We start from the raw sequence: 25,908 nt of genomic DNA, 5'->3' as shown, positions 1-25,908 counted from the left end.
ATTTTATACATTTAACTTCAAAGCCCTTTCCTCTCTCTCTCCAGCACCCACCTGGTGATTTCCTCTCACAACTGCAGCAGCTACTCCTCCCCTCCAGCACAGAGCACCGCCTCAAGCACGAGGCACTCTGTGTGTCAACACCTTTTCCTGTGCACTCGATACTCACTTTGTTGCACTGCAACGTACAAGGGCACACAAACAGCAGTTCATTGCAAAGATGTTGAAGTGTGTAGTTTTGCACCTCAATACCAGACCAGCCTCTTCCTTGACAAAGAAAAGGCTTAGTGGTCCCTTTCTAAGTAATGTCTATCAACATTTTCTACCAGTTAAACAAAAAGGGTCTATGTAATATTGCAAACAGCTGCTTTCTGCCAGGCAATTGCTCAGCGAGTTTGAAGTTTACTTATGGAATGATTAAGAAATATGCACTAACTTCTTTATGAAATCCTTAGAAATTCCTCAAACAAAACCAGGGAACAGAAAGCAGCAAACGTGCATTTTTAAACTCCCATTTTCTGAAGTAACCTACCTGATAATGAGCTTCCATTACATGTTAATAAAGCACAGGTTACATAATTCACGATCCAGCACAGACTTAGCGGGATAAAACCAGATACTAATGATGGTTTGTTTGGGATTAATGGTAAGCGTTGGATTAGTCGAGGGCTTCCTGCTATCTGCATTTCCTATCACTCAACAAAACTCCAATTGCAACAGGCTACTGCCACCTTTAGATGAACATTAGCAAGAGATCTCTTAACAAACCCTAAAAACAAAAGGGAGCAGAAGATGTTTTGTCACACTTCCAGAATTCTTACAGAGATTGAATCAGCAGAGCTTTCCTCTCTCTCACTTGCCCTTTTTTCCTTTTATTCAACTTGAATTTTTAAAAAATAGAGTTCTTCTTTCAGCACCCACATTTCCTCGTTTCTTTGAAATTAATCTTCAGAAATTTATCAGAAAATCTCTTATTAATCATCATGATATTTTATTAAGGCTCCTTTGTAAGTTATTTTCACAAAGCTGTTAAAAAACATCCAAGGAAAAGAAACAACAAAACAAACACACCAAAAAGCAGCGAGAATATTTACCTAAGTTTAGGTTAAGGTCCAGCTAACTTCAACTCTGTTACCCGTTTCCAATCTAGCATTATTTTACTTTGCTGCTTATTGCCAGAACGTTAATATCCTCATCAGTCATCAGACTTGTTGCACCTAATTCCTCTCACAAGAAAGGATGCCTTCAGTTTGAAAGATGGTATCCATAAGCAATGTGCTAGGTCCAGCTTTAAGGGAGCCGGCTTGCTTCAGAGCAGACCACAGGGTCTGTATTTGAGGTAAGCAACCAACCATGTGTGTGTGCTTTGCTGCTGGGCAGAGTCAACCTACCACATGAAGATTTGGGAAACCTCAGTCCCCAAAATAGGAACATGGCACAATGCAGTGTTGTACTACTTAACGGCAAAACAGGACAGCGTTACTGACAATTAAATCTATGTTTGTGCTTAGCGTTAACAAAGAGCAGAGACTGTAAGATGAATTCCCAGAGAGAGGGAATGATATTATTTGCTAATTGGATTTGGTTTTCCATCTCCGTGTGGGCTTTATAATTACATGTAAGCTTCATTTGATTTCAAGGGCTCTGCTTTTATACCTAACAGGAGCACTTTCCAGTTTTTATTGGAAGGTCCCCTGGAGACCTTGTGCTAGAAAAGAAATGCAATCAACCAAACCCTTCACTTGATATGCTCAGGCACACTTCTACAGCAAAATGGAACAGATGCCATTCACTCTACCACACATACCAGCAAGTGACAACTTGAGAAAGGCAGTCTGGAATGAGTCAAATCAGAAAAAGGGACTTTTCTGGATGATTTCCCAATGCAACCAATTAAGTCCACTCTCTACATGCTGTGCAGACTTGTTTTTCAATTTTTTATCATTTCTTTTTTTCCTAACAACTTCCCTTACTCTCCAAGGGGTGAACGGACAACTGTTTGCTTTCTGCTGAGGAAATGCTCTGCTAACAGAGCTCACGCACAGCCATCCTAGCTTTAAAGCTTCTGAATTCAGAGCTGAGGAAAGTTTGACTTTTCTGGTCACTGTTTCCCACTCCCTCCCGATCATTTCATACAATTACAAAATCATAAAGGTTAGAAAAGACATCTAAGATCTAGTCCAGCCATCCACTTATCACCAATATTGCCCTCCGAACCACATCCCTTACTTCTGTATCTACCCTTTCCTTAAACACCTCCAGGGACAGTGACTCAGATACCTCCCTGGGCACCCGACCACTCTTTCAGTATTACTTCTTAATACCCAATGTGAAGTTTTCCTGCTGCAACTTGAGGTCATTCCCTCTTGTCCTATTGCTAGCTATGTGGGAGAAGAAGCCAGTCCCCACCTTGCCACAACCTCCTTTCAGGGAGTTTTCCATTTCCTACCATTTTGGGAGAAAAAGGAGGCTCATTTGCAGAAAAAAAACCAACAAAAAATACCACAAACAACAACAACAAAAACACTATAAAAGTTTCCCACACATTAACACATAATTAAGATGAAATTGCTAATGCCACATGAGCCATAAGATAACGACGTATCAGGGAAAGGGCTCACACTCTCAGTCCTATTCCTGTTAGTATTTGTCATGTCTTCTGCATGTTTGGCTGTAGTCATGAGTTGCTGTGAGACATCTTTGACAACGGAGCTTACTCACCAAACCTGATCTTAATTCTCTGCTGTGGCAGTAAGAATAAGGGACAACTTTTTATGCTCAAACCTCACTCATGCATGTTGGTTCTCACCAAGTGATCTGCTACACAGTCACTGTAACAAGGTTTGCTCCATCAGAATAGATACCCGGTTTGAAAATCTTGTGGGGGAAAAAAAAAGCAAGCAAATGAATTAAGAAATTAGAGTTCATATAGACACTAACCACAGTACAGAATAAACTTGTATCCCATCACTATCATCACTTTGTTCAGGCTGATCTTTACAATCTTGTAATTTTTCTGTGATCGTTATAAGCAGTTATGCTTATGTTGCACCTCCAAATTGCTGACCTGTACAGGCCATTTGCAGAGGCCTTGATTAAATGATTTAATAAACTCCAAAAAATTCATATTTTCTCTCCTTATCCAAGTTTTACTCTTGCCTTCCTTCATGGAACCGCCAGAAATGATGTGGATGCACTACTGTGAGAAAAGGTAAAGGAAGAAATCTGTCCAGGCTGGTGGGGGGGGTCTCAGCACAGCCATTGCATTCACACAATGCAGACTCTCCATAGGATGAAGCCTCTCCCAAACAAGTTCTGGCATTCTGGCAGCCAGACTAACACTTCCCACCCCGCTATCCGATCTTTCCTCTCCACAACCCCAAGAAACCATTGGATCTTTGACCGCAAGTTCAATAGCAGCTCAGCTGCCAACAGTACAACAATACCAAAGAGAATCATCAGTATCGGGAAAGGCATATGAGATGAACAGCTAATGTAGCTTGATGTTAAGAATACAGTAAGAAATGCAATTCAGAATAAGCAGTGACACACCATCACACAGAGAACTTGCACTAGCTAAAGATTTTCTCACAGAGAAATGCAACCAAATCCTTAATGCCTGGGACTAACCAACTCTATCACGAACACTGTTGCCTACAGATCTTGGGGGTGTTTGCTCCCCAGTTCCATCTCTTTGCCCTAACTGCAGCCAGAATGTCTGTACGCCTCCACCAGAGCGCACACTGCACTGCCATGCACAGCTCAACAAGAGCCAACAGCAGTCACACCTGACACAGAATCTTAGAATGGTTTGGGTTGGAAGGGACCTCACAGGAAAGGTGCTTGTTCTGCATATGGTTGCAGCTCACATTTTTTGTTAGTCTCTGTTCTTAAATGACAAGTCACTCGATGCTAGCTGGCTCATGCCTGCCTAACCACAGCTCATGCAACACGACTGCATTAACTGCCATTTGGTTCAAAAAAATCTCGTGTTCCTATTTCCTTCTCTGCAGAAGAAATAAATAAATAAATAAATCACACACTGCATATACTCTTGAAGGTTCCATAGCAAATATGCCGTATGATGAGGGCTGTAATGCTACTAACCGCAAACTGCAGACACTGTTTCAGACACTGACAAGGCTGCACTCTAGCACCGAGTGGTCAGTAGGCCTGCAGGGCCATGTCCACCCAGAATTGAGGTGACACTGACCTGGAGAGGTTCTCTGATATATTGCCAGTTAACTTCTGATGTGATTACTGAGAAAAATGAAATGAAAGAACCAACACACACAAACAGCTGTTTTCCCCACTTCTAGTTTCCTACATCCACAGCTGGCAGTGGCCCAGCTCTCCGCACGAGAAGGGCAGTGCGGCTGGTCAGGATGTCATGATAGTACCTTTACTCCCTGCTTGTCCCTCATTACTGGTTTTCCATTGCCCCTCTGCATCTTTAAGTCTCCACCCCACTGGAGTGCCCCTGGCCAGTGTCCCTCAGGAGTACCTCCTCCGGTATACAGTGCCTTCCTCTAATAGTGTGTTTGCAGTGCCTCACAGCTCCTATTCTTTCTCAAAGGCATCAGCTATGACCTGCTTAGCATTTTCAACAAACAGTTCCAAGTATCCGTATGAAATTGAGTTAAAAAGGAGAAATAGCGATTACCCTTTGAGTGAATTACCAGAAATGAAAGTTTAAGCTACTTGAAGATTGTGAGGACAGTTTATCCTAACACAAAAATACCATTGGTTCAAATTATGAACTTCCTAGAAAAGAGACATTATTCTGGTCGAAGAAACTCACACACATGTTGCTTTTCCAAAGCAACTTCTTTTTGACCATACTGAGATACATCACTCATGTTCCAGTGTGGCCTCCAAGCTCCAGCCTCTGGCACCCAAGCCTGAAAGCAGATGCTTTACATAACAGCACTGCATACCACAGTGCAAAGGCAGAAAAGAAGCCCGAACCTGGGCAGAAGGACACAACAGACAGGACATCACAACCAGACGCAGCATAGAAAGAAATGAGCTGCTGTCATATGACAGGTGTTCACTAACTTTAGCTGTATTAGCTTTTATTTCAAGCTGGATGTGGAATGAGTATCAGAATTGTCCTTTCAAAAGGCAATTAACAGGACATGTGATGTAGGGAAAGGTGATGGCAGATAACCAGTTCTGAATTACCCAAAAAAGAGAGATGGTCACAATCCAGTTAAAGAAAGAAAGATTTGCATCAGGGCTCTCTGAGTACTCCAAAAGGAGGGATCTCCAGGTAAGAGATCCCTCTAAAGGCAGACAGCCTTTTAAATGAGGTTTAGGGAGAGGTGGAACTAGGCTTCACTCCATCCTGTCACATAGATGCATTGCTTTCACCTGTGCTCCCAGGGCTGGCTTTGTCCTTCCACCAGGTGCTCAGTCATTGGTTCAGGCCATGATTTAGCAATTCCCATACATATGGAAAGACATCAAAAGCTTTATTTTTCATATTCTATGAAATCACAGCCTGAACAAAAATTCAAAAGAAAACTTTGCATTACGGCACGGCAGTTTTAGCTGATGGATCCACATTAATTCCACAATAGGTAACTGGTGATGTAAAGATCTAATCATTTGAACTGTTACAACCAGCAACTATCTATCTTGCGTTAGTGTTTCACATATTTACTTAACTACCATTTTAGAAAACCAATAAGTATTGCAAAGCTTCATCACAACAAAGCTTCAGGAATATTAAATCAACATACCTTGAAAGTTGGCAATCTAAAAATAACTTCACTGTAGAAATCACTTGTCACCTTACAGATCTTTAAGGCTCATTATGCTGACATGTGCAGCTGCCTTCACTAAACTGAAATAAATACATTTTTCCTTATGCAGACAGAATTCTAACAAAATGTTAACATAAAAGGTGTGCAAATAATTCTCTCCAAGCACTAAAGCAGATTTAAAGAGAAAAGATGCAACACAAATGAAGAAAAGGCCCTGTGTTTGAGGAGACAGACTGAGTATTAAAAGCATAAATCACAAGTAGTGTGAATTTGATGATCCAGAAAGTAATCCTTTGGCATACTCCACAGAAATATTAGACAATTAAATACAAATCTGCCCGTTTCCAACAGTTTCATCCTTTCCCCCATGTCTTCCCTGAAACACGCCATTCTGTCAGCACAGACATGTCCTACCATACTAGACATTAAAGATGCCTTGCTGGGTAATTCTCAGCTGTCCACACAGAGTCATAAGTTACCTGCTGCAGGCCTAGGAATTTACTAAGCAATGACAAAAGATGTGGGAGTAAAAGCTGAGAAGTTGACTTGACATTTTTCCAAATGACACAACCAGTATTGAACTTCAGCATTTCTCATAAGTCACATGAAGGAAGTCAAAGCTCTGTGCAGTAAGATATGGGCTGCAATGCTGATAGAAGTGAGATTTTACATTAGTACAAAAAAAAAAAAAAAAAAAAAAAAGTATATAGCAGACTTTCTAAGTCCGTTCAGAGACCTGCATGTGTCTGCCACTTCAGAGACATAGAAGGTAAAGCAGAATACTTGCAACAAGAAATCAAGGCTTATAGAAGTATACATTAGTATTGTTGGAAACAAATTTAGTAAGCTCAAAGATTTTCAAGAAAGGTGAATAATCACAAGAAAAGTCACTTAATACAAGGAAGATTTTTCAACAGTTAGGAATTAAACTATTAAGATTTCCCTTAATTTTAGATTTCATATAATCACATTGCATGTGATTGATCTAATGAATTATTAAGTGACAAAACTTTATTATCGAGAATTAATGAAAAATATCTTTGCATATTCAAAATTTACAGACTATTGTTTGGACAAATGACGGTGAATGGAGTGCCACATGCATTAAAAGTTCATGACCAGATGAGAAAACAGTGTCTCGTAACTTGTAGTTGTCAGTGTCAACTGAGCAATGCAGTTATTGGAAGCAGTGGTGCATAAATTGCCAAGAACATCCACAATTTGCCTACAGTATTCTAAGCATTCATCAATATCAGGCATCATTCTAGCTTCTCCGACCACAAAACTGAACAAAACACACTCGAAGAACTTGTCAGTAAAACTGTCTAGGTTCCCCAATCAAATCTTAGGCCCATGCGTAATTTTATAGGCAATAGTTGATAAGATATTCATAATCCACTGAAGCAAAACAAAATATCATCTCCTTGAGAAAGCCATTAGTTTTGGTCATTTCTCCTTAAATTCCACAGAATCTAGGGCTCTTTCTTCACTCCATCCATACCTTATTTCCAAACCAAAAATACTCAGGCAGCTATCCCTCCCCATTCTCAAGAAGATATTCTCTTCAGGCTGCTCACCTAGCTAGGAGAGTTATTTCAGAATGATTTCAAAATTGTTAAAGCACATGTTCTGACAACTAAAGGAAAATTCCATTTGCAGATCAAAGAAATAACTAATAATTAGAAAGTTATTCCTTTCCTACAGAACAATTGGCTGAATAGCCTTGCGAGTGCAGGACTAAGATTACCAGAAGTATGAAGCACTCAAGCTCTGTACTCTTAGGTATACAGCTATTAACTCCAGTACATACAGCTCACACAGTGTTGTCTCTGTTTCTCACATTATGCACACATATATGAAAAGCTTGAATTTTATGTTAAAGAAAATCATGTAAATCATCTGTTTCTGTGTATCAATTTAAAGACATACATTTTTATTTACAATTAGCAGCAGAAGTACTGCCAAGCTATTTCATCTTCCCAAAGGTTGCCTTGAACACAAAGCTGATGATTTCCTTCACTATGTGTCCTAATACCTCAACTACCAAGGCACAATGAGACTACCTTTTGTGAGCTGGCTTTCTATAGCAATCCATCATAGAAACAGAACTTGTGAAATTAATGAACATGTAAAATTAATATTATGGGTCTCAACTGACCAAAGGCAATGCGCAATACTGAAGGAAGTAATGTCATTAATATACAAATAGCATTTTGAAACAGCCATATAGCAGCAATTAATGTGTTAAAACAAGAACAGGCTACCCAGAATGAACCAACAGATGGATTTTTGCAGGATGAGGCTGTTATTCTGTTCTATTTTATAGCTATTCAGTTTGGAAGGTACTGACTATATGTGATTTCTATTTGCTCAGTTATTTCCTTTTATCTGCTCTACACAAGAATTTAACACAAATGTCAACAGCACCCCCCCCACACACACACTTCTGGAAAAGAAATAAGAACTATGAGAAGTCATGAATTTCTGTGACAAACACAAAAGGTTATCTATTCAAGTTATCAACTGACAAAAACACAAAAACTCAGCTGAAAAATTGCTGCCACCAACTCCACAGGAAGCAGATTAGGATCATGGTTTGCAATATCAGAGTGTTTTTTGACTGTAACAGAAACTAAATTTAGACCAGGTTACATAAAAAAATACTAATAGCCTTAACACTTTTAATCAGCATAAGAGGTTTAGAGATACACAAATGATTTAAAGTCTGTTGACTAGTTTTATACTGCATTTGCAATATTGTGCATTAGTAAAATCAGGGAGATTATGAAAGAAATACTGAAGCATAATAAAATTACATAAAACATGAAAAGCTGTCTATATAGAGTAACTCCAAACATTGATATTAGTAGAAATTGTACTGGAATACATCAAGAACAAAATTACTGTATGGATTCCTGCAGCATAGGGGCTAATCTGGCTAACCTCCACCCTGGAGGCAACACAATGGAAGTACCTAGTAGGTTCAAAAAACAGATCGGACTCCTTAAATGCAACTTTAACTCTTGTGATTCTACAGAGGGCAAAAAATAAAATGCTTCCTATCCTCATTCTGTCACATACTGCTGATCTATGGCTAGCATAACAGCACAAAGCAATCTGGCACACTTTCAAACGCCAAGTCTGGCAAGGTGATGGGCAATATGCTCTGCCAGCTGTGCAGCTTCTTCAGGAGCAGCAACATGGCAAAAACTGAGTCCCCGATGATTTTTATGAGACAGATCATAATTATGGCTTGCATAGCACCTGCCAATGATTTACGAAGTTTTGATCACATCATGCTCTGGGTTCACCCTCCCCTGACAGCTAAACATGTTCCTTGAAAACAAGAGAAGACATAATTATTTGCATCAGGATTGATTTGGACAGCTAGAACTGTAAAACTGTAAAACAGAGGGCAGTACTGTCTTATGTACTAACTCCCATCTTTTGAGAGAGGCTATCTTATGAAAACACTCAGTTTCACACCCTGAAGCAGCTGGTAACAGACCAATTAGCCAGGTACAATTATTTTTTGTTATTATTATTTTAAACCTTAACACCTCATATTATGTCATCAAAAAGCATACCTTTAAAAGCCTGTTTCTACCACCATGGACTACTGACAAAAATGAAACAGGTGATATTTACTGAATTCCAGTGATGTAATGCATTCCATTTCTTTCAAAAAATCTTTCAAAAATCCTTCATACAATTTTCCTGCACTGAGTACTACTGCTAATAACAAGAGATTACCTACCTGTCTTCACGATTATTTCTGAGAAACACTGTGGGGTAAGGCACAGCTGAGACAACAACACTTTACAGCTTATCCAGACAGATTTAAAAGAAAAAAAAAAAAAAAAAAAAAAAAGTCAACTTGGAAGCAATGACTACAAAGTGAGGTTTTATGGTTTTATCTCTGATTCTTGGCCAGGAACTTCTGAGGCCAGTTGCTCTTTCTACTGAACTAGAAAGATCAGGAAAGGAAGCAGTAATTTCTCTACATCAGATTAACTGCAGTAGCATTATATAAAAGCACAATTTTAAACAAACTTTTATAAGAAATTGGCTTTCAACTTCTAAGACATTAATCATTTTTTATTAGCAGGAATTCATTTTCCAGTGATTTAAGCTGGCTCATTCTAGGGCTCTTGTTCAGATTTATACAGCTGTAAAGCAGACAAGAAAACCACTGTCTGTGTCACAATTTTATGGTGTAGAGCTAAACCAGGCTCCATGCAGAAAGGGCAACCAAGTTAACTCTAGGAAGGCACTGACGAAGCCACCAACTCAAGAAACTGATTGCTCCAAGTGCCATCACTTAATATCTGCGTTTTGAAAGCTCAAGTCTTTGTCAATTTCTAATTAACATACAAATGCTTCCTGTACTTACTGGCCATAGAGGGGAAAAAATAGCTTTGATTATATTTTTAAAAAGTTCTTTCTACATTGGACATGGAATGCAGCGTTATGATGGTAATATTTGACAAAGGTTTTACTATGTCTTCCATACCAGCAAGGGTACCATAGCCAGTACCAAATGATGAAAGCTTCCCTTGATCTCCAAAGCCAGTTTTAAGAAACTGGCATCAATCTCATGCAGGGTTGGACAGAAAGTGTCTGGCTGTTAAATTACCACCTTTCCAAATTTCTTCAGAAATGTTTGTCAGAAACACCTTTTAGAGAAGTTTGCAGCACTTCAGAAAACCCGCACTGAAAACAAGTACCATGGAAGAAAATTTTATAATAGCGAAATCAATTATTTGCTCGTTACTAAAATTTGTGAACACCAGATTGCAGTTACAGACTATGCCTTTTGGCAGATGCCTAGCTCATTATCATTCAGCTGCTGAACCACAGATCCAGCTTGCACCACCTAAGAGGATTATGCAACAACAGGCAGGTTATTCCTGCTAAAGCTCATATGCCAAACTTGCTTCTTCATAGCATTTCGAGCTTCTAGTGATTTTTCATTCAGGGAAAACTGATACATGGCTTATTGGAAATTCTACTCAGAAACCATTGTAATTTATTTTACTTTGTATCACAGTGGTAATTTTATAACCTATCAAAGAGAATATAATCTGCAGTGCACTGCATGAAACAATATAGTTCTCCCATATCTTGATACTTCCCATATTTATCAAACTTTCACATTTTCACTACGTGTAAGAAAACACACTCGTCAAGTCATTAATGTTTAAATATTACTTTTATATTCCTTTTCCACAGTGAGCATTATAGAGCTGAAAATAGTTCACCTACCACTGAAGTGCAACCACTCTTCAGCAGAATTTCTCCGCCAGAAACACATGTGCACATCCTTTAGGACAAGGAATTAATTAAATCAGTAAAACATTTTCAGTTATTTAGATAGATCCAAAACAACACACTCTTTTGTGCTTATGTTAATACTGGTAGAGCAGCGTGATGCACACCAACAGTTCACAACGTACACTGTTTAAAATGCAGGCAGGGAGATTTTTTGGACTAAACATTTGATGAGAAATCTACCCTGCCAGCAAGCTTCTTGGAAGATGATTTTCTAAGTAAACTTGTATTATAAAAGAAGAGATAATACATGCATTCATTCCTTAAGACTAATACTGCTCACATTGACATAACTAACTCTCCTGTTCTGTATTTACAGGTAATGAAGCATACACAACAGTGAGCTGCATCTACAAAATGAATCCAACTTTAAATGCCACCATTTTCTTATACAGTTTTTAAGTATCTAAGATCTAAAATTCTGTTCCCTGGATATCTTTACCTGATTTGACTTTGCACTCATCTTCCAACCCACCATCTCTTAAAAGATGACTACTGGCTGGATGGTTGCACTCAGAGAGTTGTGGTTAACAGCTCAGTGTTCCCCAGGGACCAGTGTTATTTAACATCTCAGTAGGTGACAATTTTGCAAACGACACCAAGCTGAGTGGTGCAAGTGACACACTAGAGAGAAGTGATACTATCCAGAGGGACCTAGACAAGCTTCTAGACAAGGTGGACCCAGCCAGTCCTGCATCTGGGTTGGGGCAATCCCAAACACAAATACAGGCTGGGCAGAGAATAGCTTGAGAATAGCTCAGAGGAGAAGGATTTGGGCATGTCAATTGATGAAAGACTCAACATGAGCTAGCAAAGTGCACTTGCAGCCCAGAAGACCAACCTTATCCTGACAGCAGGTCAAGGGAGGTGATTCTGCCCATCTGCTTTTGTGAGACCTCACCATCCAGTTCTGGGATAAATTTATTTATTATGGTATCCCCTTCAGTCTTAAGGGACATCTGCCCACCCCAAGACCCCCGGTTAAAAGTTCTAAGGCCAAAATTATTACGTACAAAGTAATGCACTTTATAAAAGTTCATTAGTATCAACAATAGTAATACAATAGTATTAACCAGTAAGCATCGCAAATCATGTAGATTTAAATCGCACTGCTAGAAAACAGCTAAAAAGAAAACACATTTCTGAGAAGTTCTGACTGTCCATATAGTTTGAAACATTTTTCGATACTGTTGCCAAAGAAGTGTTCAGCGTTTAGTCAATCCTAGACAGGAAGTTTTATGTAACAAAGTACATTCTCACTTTCAAATGTTTTACATTTTTAGCATCTAGTTCTAGCAGCTTGGGTATTTTGTAGTTTGCTTTTTTTCTTTTTGAAAGGAAGACTTCAATTTCAAGTTCCTATTTTAAACAGAATAAATATTCTGTAGATCAGATAAGACACTATTAGCCAAAGAACAAATTAGAAGGCAAATTATCTTTTCACTGATAGCCCACAGGGCTGGTTTTTTGCCACTTCGCCCAAATATTTTATTTAAACATTTGACAGAGAGCGCATATTACATTGCTGTTGAATGTAAAAACAAGCAGGCAACTTTTCATTACCAAAATTGGTGGTGCATATGTGGATGGGGGGAAATGGGATTAAATAAACTCTCAAGAGGCTATTTGTATGCAAACATTCATTTCTGAGAAACTAAATTAGAAGAACTGCTCATCTTCATCAAAAAAAGTTCAATTTCTAGCATCATCCGCTAGAATAAATCCCACTGTCAAAACATGCAACTACTATGAAACACAGCACGAAGGCATTAGATTGATCACATGAACTCAGCTTTCAAGATAAGGGATCCTGAACTTGATTCATGGCATTCTGAACAAACAGCAGTGTGTAAATAAAGGCTTTAGTTTTCCAAGGTATTAAAAATCAGAATTTAAAATAATTTATAGTTGGCACAACTCCGCAAAAGCTAGAAGGTACAAATTCAATGAGTTTGTACAGAAGTTACCCTGAAGCACATAACTGCTAGATTTTACGCTGCCTAAGGATCTTCACCAGTCTTCTTAACTTACCTTTTCAAAGTAGTTTTTTGATCCTGCAGATTAATACTTCATATAGAATAATGAAGTGCTGTACTGGAACAAGTCAGTAAGAGGAGACAAGCAACAACATTAAGATGCAGCCAGATTAGCACTGGGGGAACATACAGACAACTTTAAGTGGGCTGTTAAAAATATATTTTAACTAGACCCCATTTAAAAAGGGAAAAAAAAGAAACAAAAAAAAACCCAAACAAATACAAGACAACTCAAGACTCTTCTATAAATCAGACTTGTTGAAATAACAAAAAACTAACAAAAAAGAGAAAACAAAGAAACCACAACTCCCTATCTGATCTTATTTGAGAACAGAAGAATGACTTTTATCTATTTCGTAGTCTTTGGCAGGGAATCTAACAAATCAAAATGTGACTTGTCAGTGCCAATCCTTCCTGAGAAACAGTTCGTGGTCATAAACTCATTTGTGATACATTATGTGGGAGATAAGTCATAACAGTTTGAAAGTCAAGAACATGGAACATACCAACAGATTTATGAAGAGCAACAACGGTCGTTATTTACATGTTCAGGGTAATTAACTGTTCTTTATGAATTACTTTTCCCCTGTATAAATTAGAAAACTACAAAAAGTCCAGAGAGAAATCCTCTGCATATTCAGAAGTTCAAGCGAAAACACCTTTAAGTGCTTCTTTTAGACAATAGCATATTGCTTATATAAAAGTTCTCTTATCCTATAGAAGTCCTGACAGAGACAGCCTTCCAATCCAATGCGCCCCGTTTCAGTCTGAAACAAAATGATATTTCAATTTAATATCTTTAAACTAACAAGAAGCATAATTTTCATTTAGAAAATTAGTTAGCAAAGAGTTTTAAGACACAGATCACCTACCCTGCGAACAGCCACCATATTGTTGCACACAAGCACTCCTCCTACAAACTCAGCTTGAATTCCTTCTCGCAAGAGAACTTGCTTGAAGTCAGATAGTCTTGGCTCATTCATAAACACAGACTGATGTCCAGGAACCTTTAAACAATGTACACAGTTTTAAAATTCCTGCTACTTACCGCCTTTCATTTTTCCAAAGATCTTTTCCTTATTGTGTTGGCAACATCACGGCCTATGGATAGGCTACAGGACTACAGAGGAGAAAATTAGCAAGACAATTCCAGGATGGAAAGCCTTAGAAGTCATCTATCAAGCAAAAGACTTCTTTCCGCGCTCACATATTGAAGACTCTTTTGAGCCAAGTTATGCCAGGGCCAGAGCTGCAGTAAGCTGCACTACTGACCAGTACCTGGTTCTGTGATGGTTGCCATGAATCTGAAGAGACTTTTGAATTGTTTATCTATGTTTATCTAGCTCCTGGAACAGATTACATTCAAGACTCTGCAATAGTATCTTAAGTAATTCTAGGATAAGGAAGTACTTCATTAACTGAACAAATGAAATTACCTATTCACACATGCAAGTATTTTCATTTAAGAGTAATATCATGAAAAAAATTAATGAGCTTTCAGATCACTCAGTAGAGATGCACGAATTTCAAAGACATACGTCTACTTAAGTACATAAGTGTATTTCCCATGGCATCAACAACACATAATGGAACCCAAGAAGGACTAAATATCAACTCATTTAAAAATCCACAGGTATTAATTACAAATATGGAACACTAAGATCTCATATTCACAAATAGATGATAACCACATGCGAGGCACCATTATTGGATGCAATAGATAGTGCTTGCTGAAAAGCTTGAAATCTGAAACAATAGTAACAGCATTAGAACACAGAACTCAAAAAAAAAGTAGTAGTCTAATCCAGGAAAGTTTCTGTACCTCATGAGGTGGCAGTGGTTCCAAAGTAGGGATGATTTCACTCTCCTCACACATCTCCTTATCATCGTCACCAAAGAGACTTTTCATGGCCTTTTGTTGTGCAATGACACTAGAGTCTGAAGAAGGCACATCCACTTGCATCTCTAACTCTTCATCTTCCCTTAGCTCTCCCTCTTCCAAAATAACTCCAGTATCCACTTTCGAGACCCGCATATCCAGGACACCATCTATCCAAGCCAACTCAGCATCCTTGGCTTTACAGAACTGAAGTGAGCTGACAAGAGAATCTTTTAACCTGACCTGGGGTGCACAAAAATAAAAGCATGGTTTGATAGAAAAAAACAAAAACAAAACAAACAACCAGATTCTTACTTCATGCTTTTAAAGCAGTTTTTCTTCTACTCTCTCTGCATAGGTTTAGTTCATAGTCTTTTGGAGACATCCTACACTAATACAAATTATATTTTGTATTATCTCATTTCAGTAGTCAACTTAAACAGTAGAAGAGAACTATATCTTTTAAAATCTTGATTAAAATAAGAACCAGTATGACTGCAAAACAAGTCAGACTCACAGGAGGAATAATCATTGCCTTTTAAAGCAACTTTTTTTTTTGTGGCCAAGGGGCTCTTCAATTGGCCTTATCAAATTTAAGGAAAATGTCTAAAAATATATTCGGGTTACAAAACAGCTGCTCCAAATATCAACCTTCTTAAAAAATATATTTTATAGAGAAAGGGGAAGTTGACAATATCAGACTTTAAGTCATCAAAATATTACTTTGATTCCTCACACATTCCAAGACATGAACTAATTAAATAAGCCCTACCCTGAAAGACTGCTATCCACATGGGATGGTGCACTATCGCAACAGAGGAATCAAGGCTGCAACTGTACAAATGAAATTGCAACTAATTATCTGCAGCACAATCCAACCAAAAGACATCAGGATTCTGATATCCAGCTCTCATCTATTATCTTCTAATTCAATGTCTCCAGAGTACTCCATCTGTTCAGTTGTTTCAATGAGAAAGAAAAAAAGTATATTAAGAATCCCTGAATTTATGAAGATTGATTTCACCTTTATGAATAACAACAAAATTGAAACGAAATATAGAGCTATTATAGTTTTATTCAGATAAATACTTTGTGAAAAATCATAGATTTGTCATTTCTTACACCCTAGCAATACTAAAAAAAAAAAAAAAACCACAAAAGTCTGTTGTCTTAAAGAATGCCAGAACAAGGTAATTTTGAGTAACAGGAACTTTCTACTTCCAAGGCTAACAGATTTTTCTCTGGAAAGCAGCAAAAATACTTCTTTCAACAATTCTAGTGATGCTTCTAGATTAATTGTAAAAGGATAAAAGGAATAAAGAACTGATGTCTAAACAGCATGCAAAATGCTTTCCTCTAAACTACTGGGTACAGAGAGTCCAATATATGATTTTTTTTTTTTTCCCTTTGCTCTCTAAGGTTCCTCTTGAAATTTCAAAAAGAATCTTGAATTCCAGGTCACATATGGCAGTAATTTAAATATAGACACAACAAAGCTATTAAGACTTGCGTAAAACAAACTGATGCTTCCAGAGACATAAACATGGCCTTCTGCACTACAGGTTGAAGAACACTGACCTCACATTCAAGTTTTGTTTTAAACACTTCTTATGAGAAATACTCACTTGAGCATAGGAGAATGCTTATACATGAAAGCAACTGTTAATGTCCAAGTCAAGAATACACATGAAATGTTTCGCATCTCCTCTAACAAAAAATTGAGGGTTAAATAAGAAAGTCAGCCACTACAGCTGCTCTACTACAGTTCTCAGTACTTGTACATACAAGTAACAAATTCCAGCACCTTACCTGGTAAATATGAGTTTCACTGGTTGCATCTACAGTTTCATGTAGTTTTGGCATATACACTTTAATATCTTTTCCACCAAAAGCTCTGCAACATTCAGCAAGGTCCTGGCTGGCTTCAGGTGGTCCGTGGACAATGATTAGTTGTCTTGGTTTCATTTGGTTAATGATTTTTTTAATTGAGTCCCCATCTGAGCGTCCTTCATAGTCGATATATGTAACCCTGGCTCTAGTTTGAACAAAAAAAAGATGCAAAAGAATATCTTAAAGATATTTTGTGAGATTTAATTTAAAAATGGAAAACATTACAAAAAATTCTTCTACATCATAGTAAAATGTCAGCAAAAGGTACATTAGAGATCAGTAAAATACAGATTTGTAGAATATCAGCATATATACACGTGTAGCTCCAAATAATCCTCTAACAGCTGAGACTTTGGAGGATGGATTCAGGAGATGTGCAGTACTGGAATGCACCCATCACGCAGGTAACAAGCAGAACAAAACAAAAAGTGAAATATGTGCATTATTAATAGACTGACGCTAGACTGGCATAGATTTCTTATTGATCCTTCTGCAAAAGACATTTGTGCAGTGGGAAAAATACAGGGAGCCACTATCCAGTCTCACAATGTTAAAAAAAAAACCAAATAATTATATAATAATAATTCTTTTCTTCTCTTGGCTCTGAAATTATGAAAACAAGAACAAAGCCACTCACTTAATTTCCATGGATTCTGTTGCTGATATACACTTGGTAGGAACATCTGATAAATCCTGGTCCATTGGCTCCTCTCCATTTGTCAAACCAGATTCTAGTTTGCTTTTTTCTTCTTCTGTTGCCTGAAGTTCTGGAACTAGAAAGTCTTCTGGTCTAAAGGAGGAAAAGCATTTTGCTTTTAATAGTCTTATAGTAAATCCAAAGCATTACGTAGTATAGAAACAAGCAGTTCTGACATAAATACTGAGGTATTTTAAAATTTTTAGTGTTAACAATTTAAACATGTTTTCCTTAAATAATTCCACATATGGACAGAGCTCAAGTGGAAAGTGTCACCTTTGTATCTTAAAAAAAAAAAAAAAAAAAAAAAAAAAAAAGAACTTTGATATCTTGCAGAATACTACTAATTTAAGGGTTTCTACTATGTATTCATCATAAAAATAGGACAAATATTGCTAGGTTTTTCTAGGCTAAATGATACCCCTTAATGAAGCTCTATAAATTTTTCAAAATTATGCGGAATATAAAGCAGGAAAATGCCAAATTCAAAAGAAGTTTTTAATCTTTTCTCCCATAAAAAGAAAAAAGAAAGCAAACAACAGCAACAAAAATCAAAACAAAGACCTGGACTGGAATCGCTTTGTAACAAATGTGAATTCAGGCCCAAGATCAATGCTTTGCAGTTTCAATCCCATCATAAGCTTCCTGTGAATCTCAGCTAGAATCATGTTTCAGAAGCCACTAAAACTTACTGTGCTTGGAACAACATACAACAGTATAGCAAAAGAGAGACAAACCTGATTTTTATTACTTCTATTTTTGAACTATTTCATGGCTATTACATGTTACTAAGCATTACCACTGCTCTCCCCACATACTTGATAATCTCGCCATATTCATCCCATTTAATTCTTTCTTCAGGGGCTGGGAACATTGGATAAGATTTCTTTGCCTGTTTGAAGAAGCTTCCTTTCCGGCTACCTTCACCTTTCATCATCAAATCATGTTTGGTCTTATGCACAGTTGGCTGATCAATATCTTCTTCCGCATCACTCTCATCACTGGAATCAATATCTGCCCTGAAATGGTATTCCAAGAATAATAGCCTTTTCTTTTCTTTTTTCATCAGGTTTAGTATTACAAAAACACACTGACTGGACAGTAACAGTTAAGACTAAGGGCAAGGACAGTTGAAGAGAAAATGTTCACAAAATTCAGATGAAACAGGTCTATAGTAACAATGGATTAAAGACAACCACTGACTAAAGACAACCATTCTGACTCCTCGATGCACTCAGACAAACCTACCAAAACTGTTACTTTCACTTGCCCCTGTAAATGGTTGAAACATCAGGCTGAACATGCATCTCAACTAATAACAGCAGAACACAACAGCTAACATACTTACTCTTTAGACTGCTCTAACTTCTTAGCTGCTTCTTTCTTTAGTTTCTCCTTTTCTAGGTATTCTTCAAGTTCTTTTCCTTCCAACTTGACACGTCTTCTCAACTTATAAATAAAGTAAAAATTAGACTTTCTGTGAGTAGCTGACTTGCTGTTAATACTTCTCCTACACACTGCTGGTAAAATAATATTTATACTTAAGTACCAAAGACAAATATGATCTTGTCCTTTATGTAACAACTTACATAAACACATGGCACCTTAGCATGACAACATCATGACAACGTAGTCAATTAGTACAAACTACATAAAAATATAAAATTAATTCTGAAGTATTAAAATCAATTCATTTTACAATAATTCCTTAAAACACCTTGAGGAAACACCTCCCTTCAATAACTAAATGCAAATACTCTAAGGTGAGCTGCTATTTTCTGACCTTTGAGCCTCTAACGTGAACAGAAGTACCTGGCAAAATTACATGTTAGCAGGCAAAACAACATTAAGCCTTGTTTCTTTTTTTTGGTTTGTTTTGTTTTTTTTTTTGGTTTGTTTTTCAGAACTGATTAGACTACAGGTCACATATGATAATGTTCAATTCTAGTAACATTGAACCAATCCAACCTAAAACTGAAAGCAAGTTGCATCATCAGGACTGAAATAATTACTGGGATCGCAAAGAACTCCCAGAAATTACCACTATTTACCAGAGTGAAGTAGGCACAGGTATACTATTTGAATACAATCTGGCAGCATAACTAACAAATAATTGTGTTCTTTTAGTTCATAAGTTTCACTTATCTTACTCTGGTAGGATACACTGTACTCATTTGACTTGATTCTCCCCTAATCTAAACCCGAAGTAGTTTCCAGAAAGAATAATCCATCCGTAGTTGGATCTGCACCTAAACTGTATGCAGAGAGTTTTTTAATGTGAGGACAAAAAACACTGTGTAAAGATAAATATTTAAAAGCAACTTCATGCTCACCTTATTAGACTCTAATTCAACTGCAGCAACAAAAAATATTTTGCACTTCCTACTAAGACTTGTTTTATACAAATTTATCCTTAACACATAATATATGTAACACACTCATTTCAGATTTTCTTCTGCCACTAAAAGCATTTTCAGCAGGTAAAAAAAGAGAACTAAATTCAATTTTACTTATATTCCCCCAGGTAGCCCACCACAAAAACTTTAAGATATACAGGCAATTTTTACCTCAATATCTATAACTTTTTCAGAAGGATTATCAATCAGGAATCGTGCCAGTGTTCCAGGTGTGGTACGGTAAGTTAAAATTATGGAGTTCTTGGAATCCTGGCACCACTGAATGAAAAGATCTCTCGAAAACCCACATTCTAAATCAGGTTGGCTGGCAAGGACAACTTTTGGACTAGGCACTCGAGCCAAATCAGACAGACTATGACATAAGGAGAGATGGCGGAACTGGAAAGGATTGTTTCTCTTGTCTTCGAAGCACCTCATCAATTTATCACTCATCCATTCCACCTACAATATAATATTTAGACAAAGTTATCTATAGTAATACAAGCTATATAAAAATGTATAACCTGACAGGCAGCAGAAGAATGAAATACGCACAATTACGAAGTTTCTCAATATGTGTAGAAATAATGTAGGGTAGACAACACAAGTGAGTAATTTAAATCCACCTTTTTAAGAGCTATAAACTATTTCAACAAGTTTTATGATAAAATGAATATCAAGAATCACGGCAGCAGCCATGACTGGACTTTGTGTAACTTGATTGAAAAGAAAAATATTTGCTTGAGAAAAACACCCACTCTAGAATAAGGACAACACCCAGATTTCAGCCACTTCTTACTGTTAAAGAGAAAAAAAAAAAAAGCTCTTGAATACACGTCTTGCTACCCCCCTCACAACTGCATATCAAAATGAAAACGAACCTGTGATTTAGAGAACTCCACTACATTGTAGCTGACGTTATTCAAAAGCGCCAGAGAGTAAACTCCTAATCCTGCATCTTTCGTTCTCCAGATCTGATCAAGAAGTTGAGCAAGTTCCAGAACTCTGCCAGCTGTATCCACAGCTATCAACACATTTCCATCACCTCGTAATGTCTCCAAAACATTAGCTAAGAATAGTTAAAACAGAAAGAACTACTTTTAACCACATCTAGAGCTTTGAAGATCCCACCACCTTGATTACTAATTTTTACAATAACTTTTCTTCAAACATCAGTAAAATGGAGATTAATAGAAGAATGTGCTAAGGAAAGTCATTTAAAAATCCCTCAAGTCAACCATTACTGGGTAAAATACACTATTTTCACATACACTTGACTTTCACATGACTGCAAGTCATTGTTTTTATGAAAACATTTTCCCCACAGGGTTAGTACCATCAGGAAAAAGCAATTCAAAAGTTGTTAAAATTGAATAAAGATTCTTAATTTAGATGTTAGTAAACTTCTTAAAAAAACAAACAAACAAACAAAAACAATTTACAGTGGCTAATAAATCAAACTGTTACTGCTATCTTGAGCCCCAAACAGAATACGTACTTAGTAGCTGTTCATCCCTTTGTTTCCTCCTGGGTTGTACATAAGTAGCATTAAATGAATCTGTAATAAGCAATGAAGGCCTGCTCAGCATTTCCAATGAACAACCGTTCAGATGGCTGTGGAAAAAAAGGCCAGAACTCACTGTCAGCATTTTTAATTTACAAGGAAAAAATAAGACAGTGAACATACAGTTTTGCATGTACATTTCAACAGTGGAAAAAACAGGGTATCACATATAAGCAAATCAAAGAGCTGCTTAAAGAAAATACTTCAGGCCAAGAATAAGAAGGTGTACAAGAGTCAGTCTGATTAAACAAGTAATTCCGAAGAGGTTAATATAGTAAATATTTATTAACAACTGTATAAATATTTACAATTACTAGAAAAAATAGGTTCAATTTAGTTCATTTTACTTCCTTCCTCTTTTCCTCACTCCCTGAAAGTCTCTTTAGCGTGACTTCAATTAAGCCAGAAATAGGGTCCCTAAGGCTGTAGTCACAGCACCAAGCCTGCCAGGGTTCAAGGAGCATTTGGACAAGCTCTCAGATGTAGGGCTTGAATGCTGGGTGGCCCAGTGTGAAGCCAGAGGTTGGATTCCATGATCCATGTGGGACCATTTCCATTCTGAACGTTCTACAATTCTGTTTTTATGCTTAAATTGGGTGAGATGCATATTAAAAAGCACAGTAACAAACACTAACGAGTAAACCTTATTTCGATATTTATTTTCTTGCCTTTTTTCCTCTCCTAAACAAGCATTTTATGGGAGGAAGGCAGGACATGAGAAATATTCTGTCAGCTAAGGTAGAAAAAACCCACACATTTTTCTTTAACATTTCCCAGGAATTTCAAAACCATGAACTTTCTTAAATCTCAACCATCCAGTAAGCCACGCACTAATTTTTAAGAGTCAACATTCATCTACTTGCTCTATAGCCTCTAGGATATTTTTCAGAAAGCAAATATTGTGTATCCCAAAAACATCCTAAAAATACCTACACTCTACGGTTATACTGCAAATTCCATCTTGATAGGTTGAATTTGAGCACATTGTTTTAAGAGTTCCTGTTCCTTCTAAGTCAAGTAAGATTCTGAGAAACAGAAAACAGAGTTTGTAAAAACTGTTTCCTACATGACAAGGAGAAGCTGTGTGTTATTTCCCTCCTCAAAATAACAAGAAAAGCTTTTCAAGTGCATGATACAAACGCTTTCTGAATGTTTCCTGCTTCAATCTAAAATAAATCTGAGCAGAATGAAGAAACCCAGGGCTAAAGCTTGTTTCAAATTCACTGATATGAATCCAAGTAAAATTAATGGTTCTCTTACATCTGGAAAGGCACTGCTACTTCCATACTTATTTATCACACAAATTATACACACTTAACACATCAGAGAAATATAGTTAGTTATATTGAACTTACATCTCCCTCTTGTGGTTGAAATCAACTGCATAAACAATTTCTTCCTCTCCATCTTTGACAATCTTCCAAATCGTGCCTCCTATCATGTGACCTGCAGGCAATGGCGTGATTGACAGACCGTGTCCTTTGCCTACAAAAAAGAATGGTCTCTTAGATAGCTTTCAATATTTTAGGTAGATGACACGTATGAAAACCTATTACTCTAAATAATAGGTAAATAAGTAGCTAATCTCCAAAGCTATCACTTGGAAAAAAGTCAAATGAGGTATGAAAATCAGTAACATCTCTCTCCTTCCTATCTAACCAGTAAAATCCATCAACCTTGGCATAACCTTCTCCTCATTAAATGGAAATTCTACTGATATTTGGCTGATGTAGACTGACACCTGGGAAATGCACAACATTCAAATAACATACTCCTTTTAAAAAGTTACCTGAACTGCCAATGAAAGGGAACAGAATCACTAAGCTATCAAAACTTGCTGATGGGACTTTACCTTTCAAGTTGACAATCTGAGAAAACTTTAGCTGCTGTATTTTATCAAATGCTGCATCTACATCATCCAATGTAAAGAGTGTGAAATCTTCAGTATTATGGCGAGACTAAAACAAATAAGAAGCACAGAATGTTCAAAAATTCAAGCCCTCTACCTTGTCAAAGAAATTGAGTATTAAGGCGTGAACTGAAAAGATACCTGATAGAGATCATACATAAACATCTGTCCCATTTTATACACAGGAATAGTTGCATAAATGGCACAGTTCAATCCCATTTTTCCAACTGCATATGGAAGAGCACCGAGGTGTAGAGGGTCAGGATGAGAAAGGAGAACAGCATCAACTTGGTGTACATGCCTACAAAAGAAGGACAGCAGAAGACGGTGGGGAGTTGTATATGGTATGACATACTTCCTACCACGACTGTCTTGAGATCAACTGCACAGTATGAACAACAAACATGAGAACTCAAGTCTTTTCAGTTTAGAATAAAGTTTTTAGAAACATAATTAAAAGTTATGGTTTTTTTCCAAACAATCTCAAGTAAAATAAAAACTTAAATAACCGAGATCTGAAAACATAAGTTCAAGGACCGGGTGACATACGAACTTCCAAAAGTTTTGCACTATGTTCTTGACTAGAAAGACTTCAGCATATATTTGGATACCAGAAAGTTCATTAACTGAAGAACCAAAGGTATATTCAGAGCAAACACGATACTGCTTATGTATCTAAAAAACCTAAAATACATTACAACTTTTCTTCAAATGAGGACGTATAAATAACAGGATGCAAAGGCCAATCAAATCAAAATACATTTGGGTTAAAAATAAGGGTGAGTTTTAGCTTCATTTTAAAAATTAATTTATATAAATAAAAACACAAGTTGCTTTTCCTTGAAAACTGTGGTATAACTTAAGAACTCAGGCCAAAGACTAGCTATCATAATTCAAAAACATAAGGACCTAAAACAAATGCAACAAGTGAAAATACAAGTTGGGCAGGAGTCAGCTTTTTGGTCCCTTACATAGTGACTGGACCATGCACATTATTCTTGACAGCTATTATTAAAACAGGGATTAAATTTAAATGCTTCTCAGGTAAGACACCCAAAACACCTTAGATGCTACTACACAATAATTTCCATTCCCCCTGCCACATGCAGGGCCACCAGCCTCCACATTTAATACTAGACCAGGCTGCCCAGGGCCCCATCCAATCTGGCCTTGAATGCCTCCAGGGACGGGGCATCCACAACCTCTTTGGGCAGCCTGTTCCAGCACCTCATCACTCTCTCTGTAAAGAATTTCCCACTGACATCCAACCTAAATGTTCACTCCCTCAACATTTCCCCTTGTCCTGCAGTTATCAACCCTTTCAAAGAGTTGATTCCCGTCCTATTTGTAGGCTCCCTTTAGGTACTGAAAGGCTGCAATGAGGTCACCCCACAGCCTTCTTTTCTCCAGGCTGAACAAGCCCAGCTTCCTTCTTCATGGCCCTCCTCTGGGAGAGATCAACATGTATACATACAAACATATATACATATATACACACACACACACACACACATCTGAACTCTTGCCTTGTGTTTCAAGATCAGCAGACTCGATTTGAAAACCAATTTCTGCAGAGAATCCCAACTCTGTCAAGAAGTTATTTTGAGAGCTTTCAGAAAACGCAAAGCATGTTTAGAGTGGACAAAGTACTTACTTCTTTAGGGAATCAATAATATCCATAGAAAAGTTCTCATCCCAGCCACAGTCCAACAGAAACCGAAACTCATCCACCTGCAGCAGGTAACACAGGGCAGACTCCTCCTGCACTCCGGAGAGCGTGGTCAGCTTGATGATGGACGTCATCCTGCTGTCCAAGTGTCTTATTTCCTAAAGAACAGATCTGAGCAGGGGAAGACAACGTGTTACTGAGTAACCCAAAACAAAAAGCTATTTATTTAAGAAAAAAAGACAAAAAAATTGAGAGGTAGGGCTATCTCTGCTAACGTTTCTGAGGACACACATGAAAACAGCAATGCATGATGCTGACTACAGCAGCTGGATACCTATCGACAAGTTTCAGATTGCAACACCTGATCCTTGGGGCCTTTTACAAATAGAAAGGGATTAGAAATTTATTAAAATTAAACACGAACGTTAACGAATCACCGAGGCGGCGCAGCACGCGCTGCGATAGCTGCGGCCCTCCCGACCCTGCGGCAGCCCGAGGGCAGCCCGGCCCCGCAGAGAGGCTCCAGCTCCCGGCCGGGACCCGCCGCTCGGCCCCGGTCCAAGGGGAGAAGAACGAGCGCGGCGAGCACCGCACAGGCCCTTTACTGCTCGTCTCCCACGGAGGGGCCGCTGCACAGCGGTACCCCCTCCCCGCCGCTACCTGCCTCGAGTTGCTCCTTACAGCCTCACGACGCGCGCCCACGACCGCCAGAACCGACGCCGCTCGCCGCCATCTTGCGCAGGGCGGGCAGAAGGAGGAGGAAGGGGAGAGT

At 37.8% G+C, this 25,908-nt stretch overlaps 1 protein-coding gene across 3 annotated transcripts; it reads right to left on the bottom strand.

The window, feature by feature from the left end:
- Positions 1 to 331: 331 nt before the first annotated feature.
- Positions 332 to 25,908, bottom strand: CPSF2 (cleavage and polyadenylation specific factor 2). 3 transcript variants are annotated; one of them, XM_048948803.1, is made up of 15 exons: positions 25,801 to 25,908; positions 25,122 to 25,307; positions 23,609 to 23,768; positions 23,411 to 23,516; positions 22,914 to 23,043; positions 21,493 to 21,608; positions 20,876 to 21,063; positions 20,166 to 20,456; positions 18,947 to 19,047; positions 18,417 to 18,617; positions 17,539 to 17,691; positions 16,821 to 17,046; positions 14,955 to 15,254; positions 14,005 to 14,139; positions 332 to 13,899 (listed from the first exon to the last, which is right to left on the bottom strand). In XM_048948803.1, the coding sequence occupies exons 2-15, from the start codon at positions 25,268 to 25,270 to the stop codon at positions 13,807 to 13,809; spliced, it is 2,349 nt and encodes a 782-aa protein (XP_048804760.1). In that variant the 5' UTR covers positions 25,271 to 25,307; positions 25,801 to 25,908; the 3' UTR covers positions 332 to 13,806. The 3 variants fall into 3 exon arrangements, with proteins under 3 accessions (XP_048804760.1, XP_048804761.1, XP_048804762.1); XM_048948804.1 differs by having other exon boundaries at positions 25,818 to 25,894; XM_048948805.1 differs by having other exon boundaries at positions 25,797 to 25,890.

This window comes from Lagopus muta, chromosome 6 (assembly GCF_023343835.1).
Source record: "Lagopus muta isolate bLagMut1 chromosome 6, bLagMut1 primary, whole genome shotgun sequence".
In the NCBI taxonomy this organism is placed as follows: Eukaryota; Metazoa; Chordata; class Aves; order Galliformes; family Phasianidae; genus Lagopus; species Lagopus muta.
This window is presented reverse-complemented; position numbering and strand designations above follow the sequence as displayed.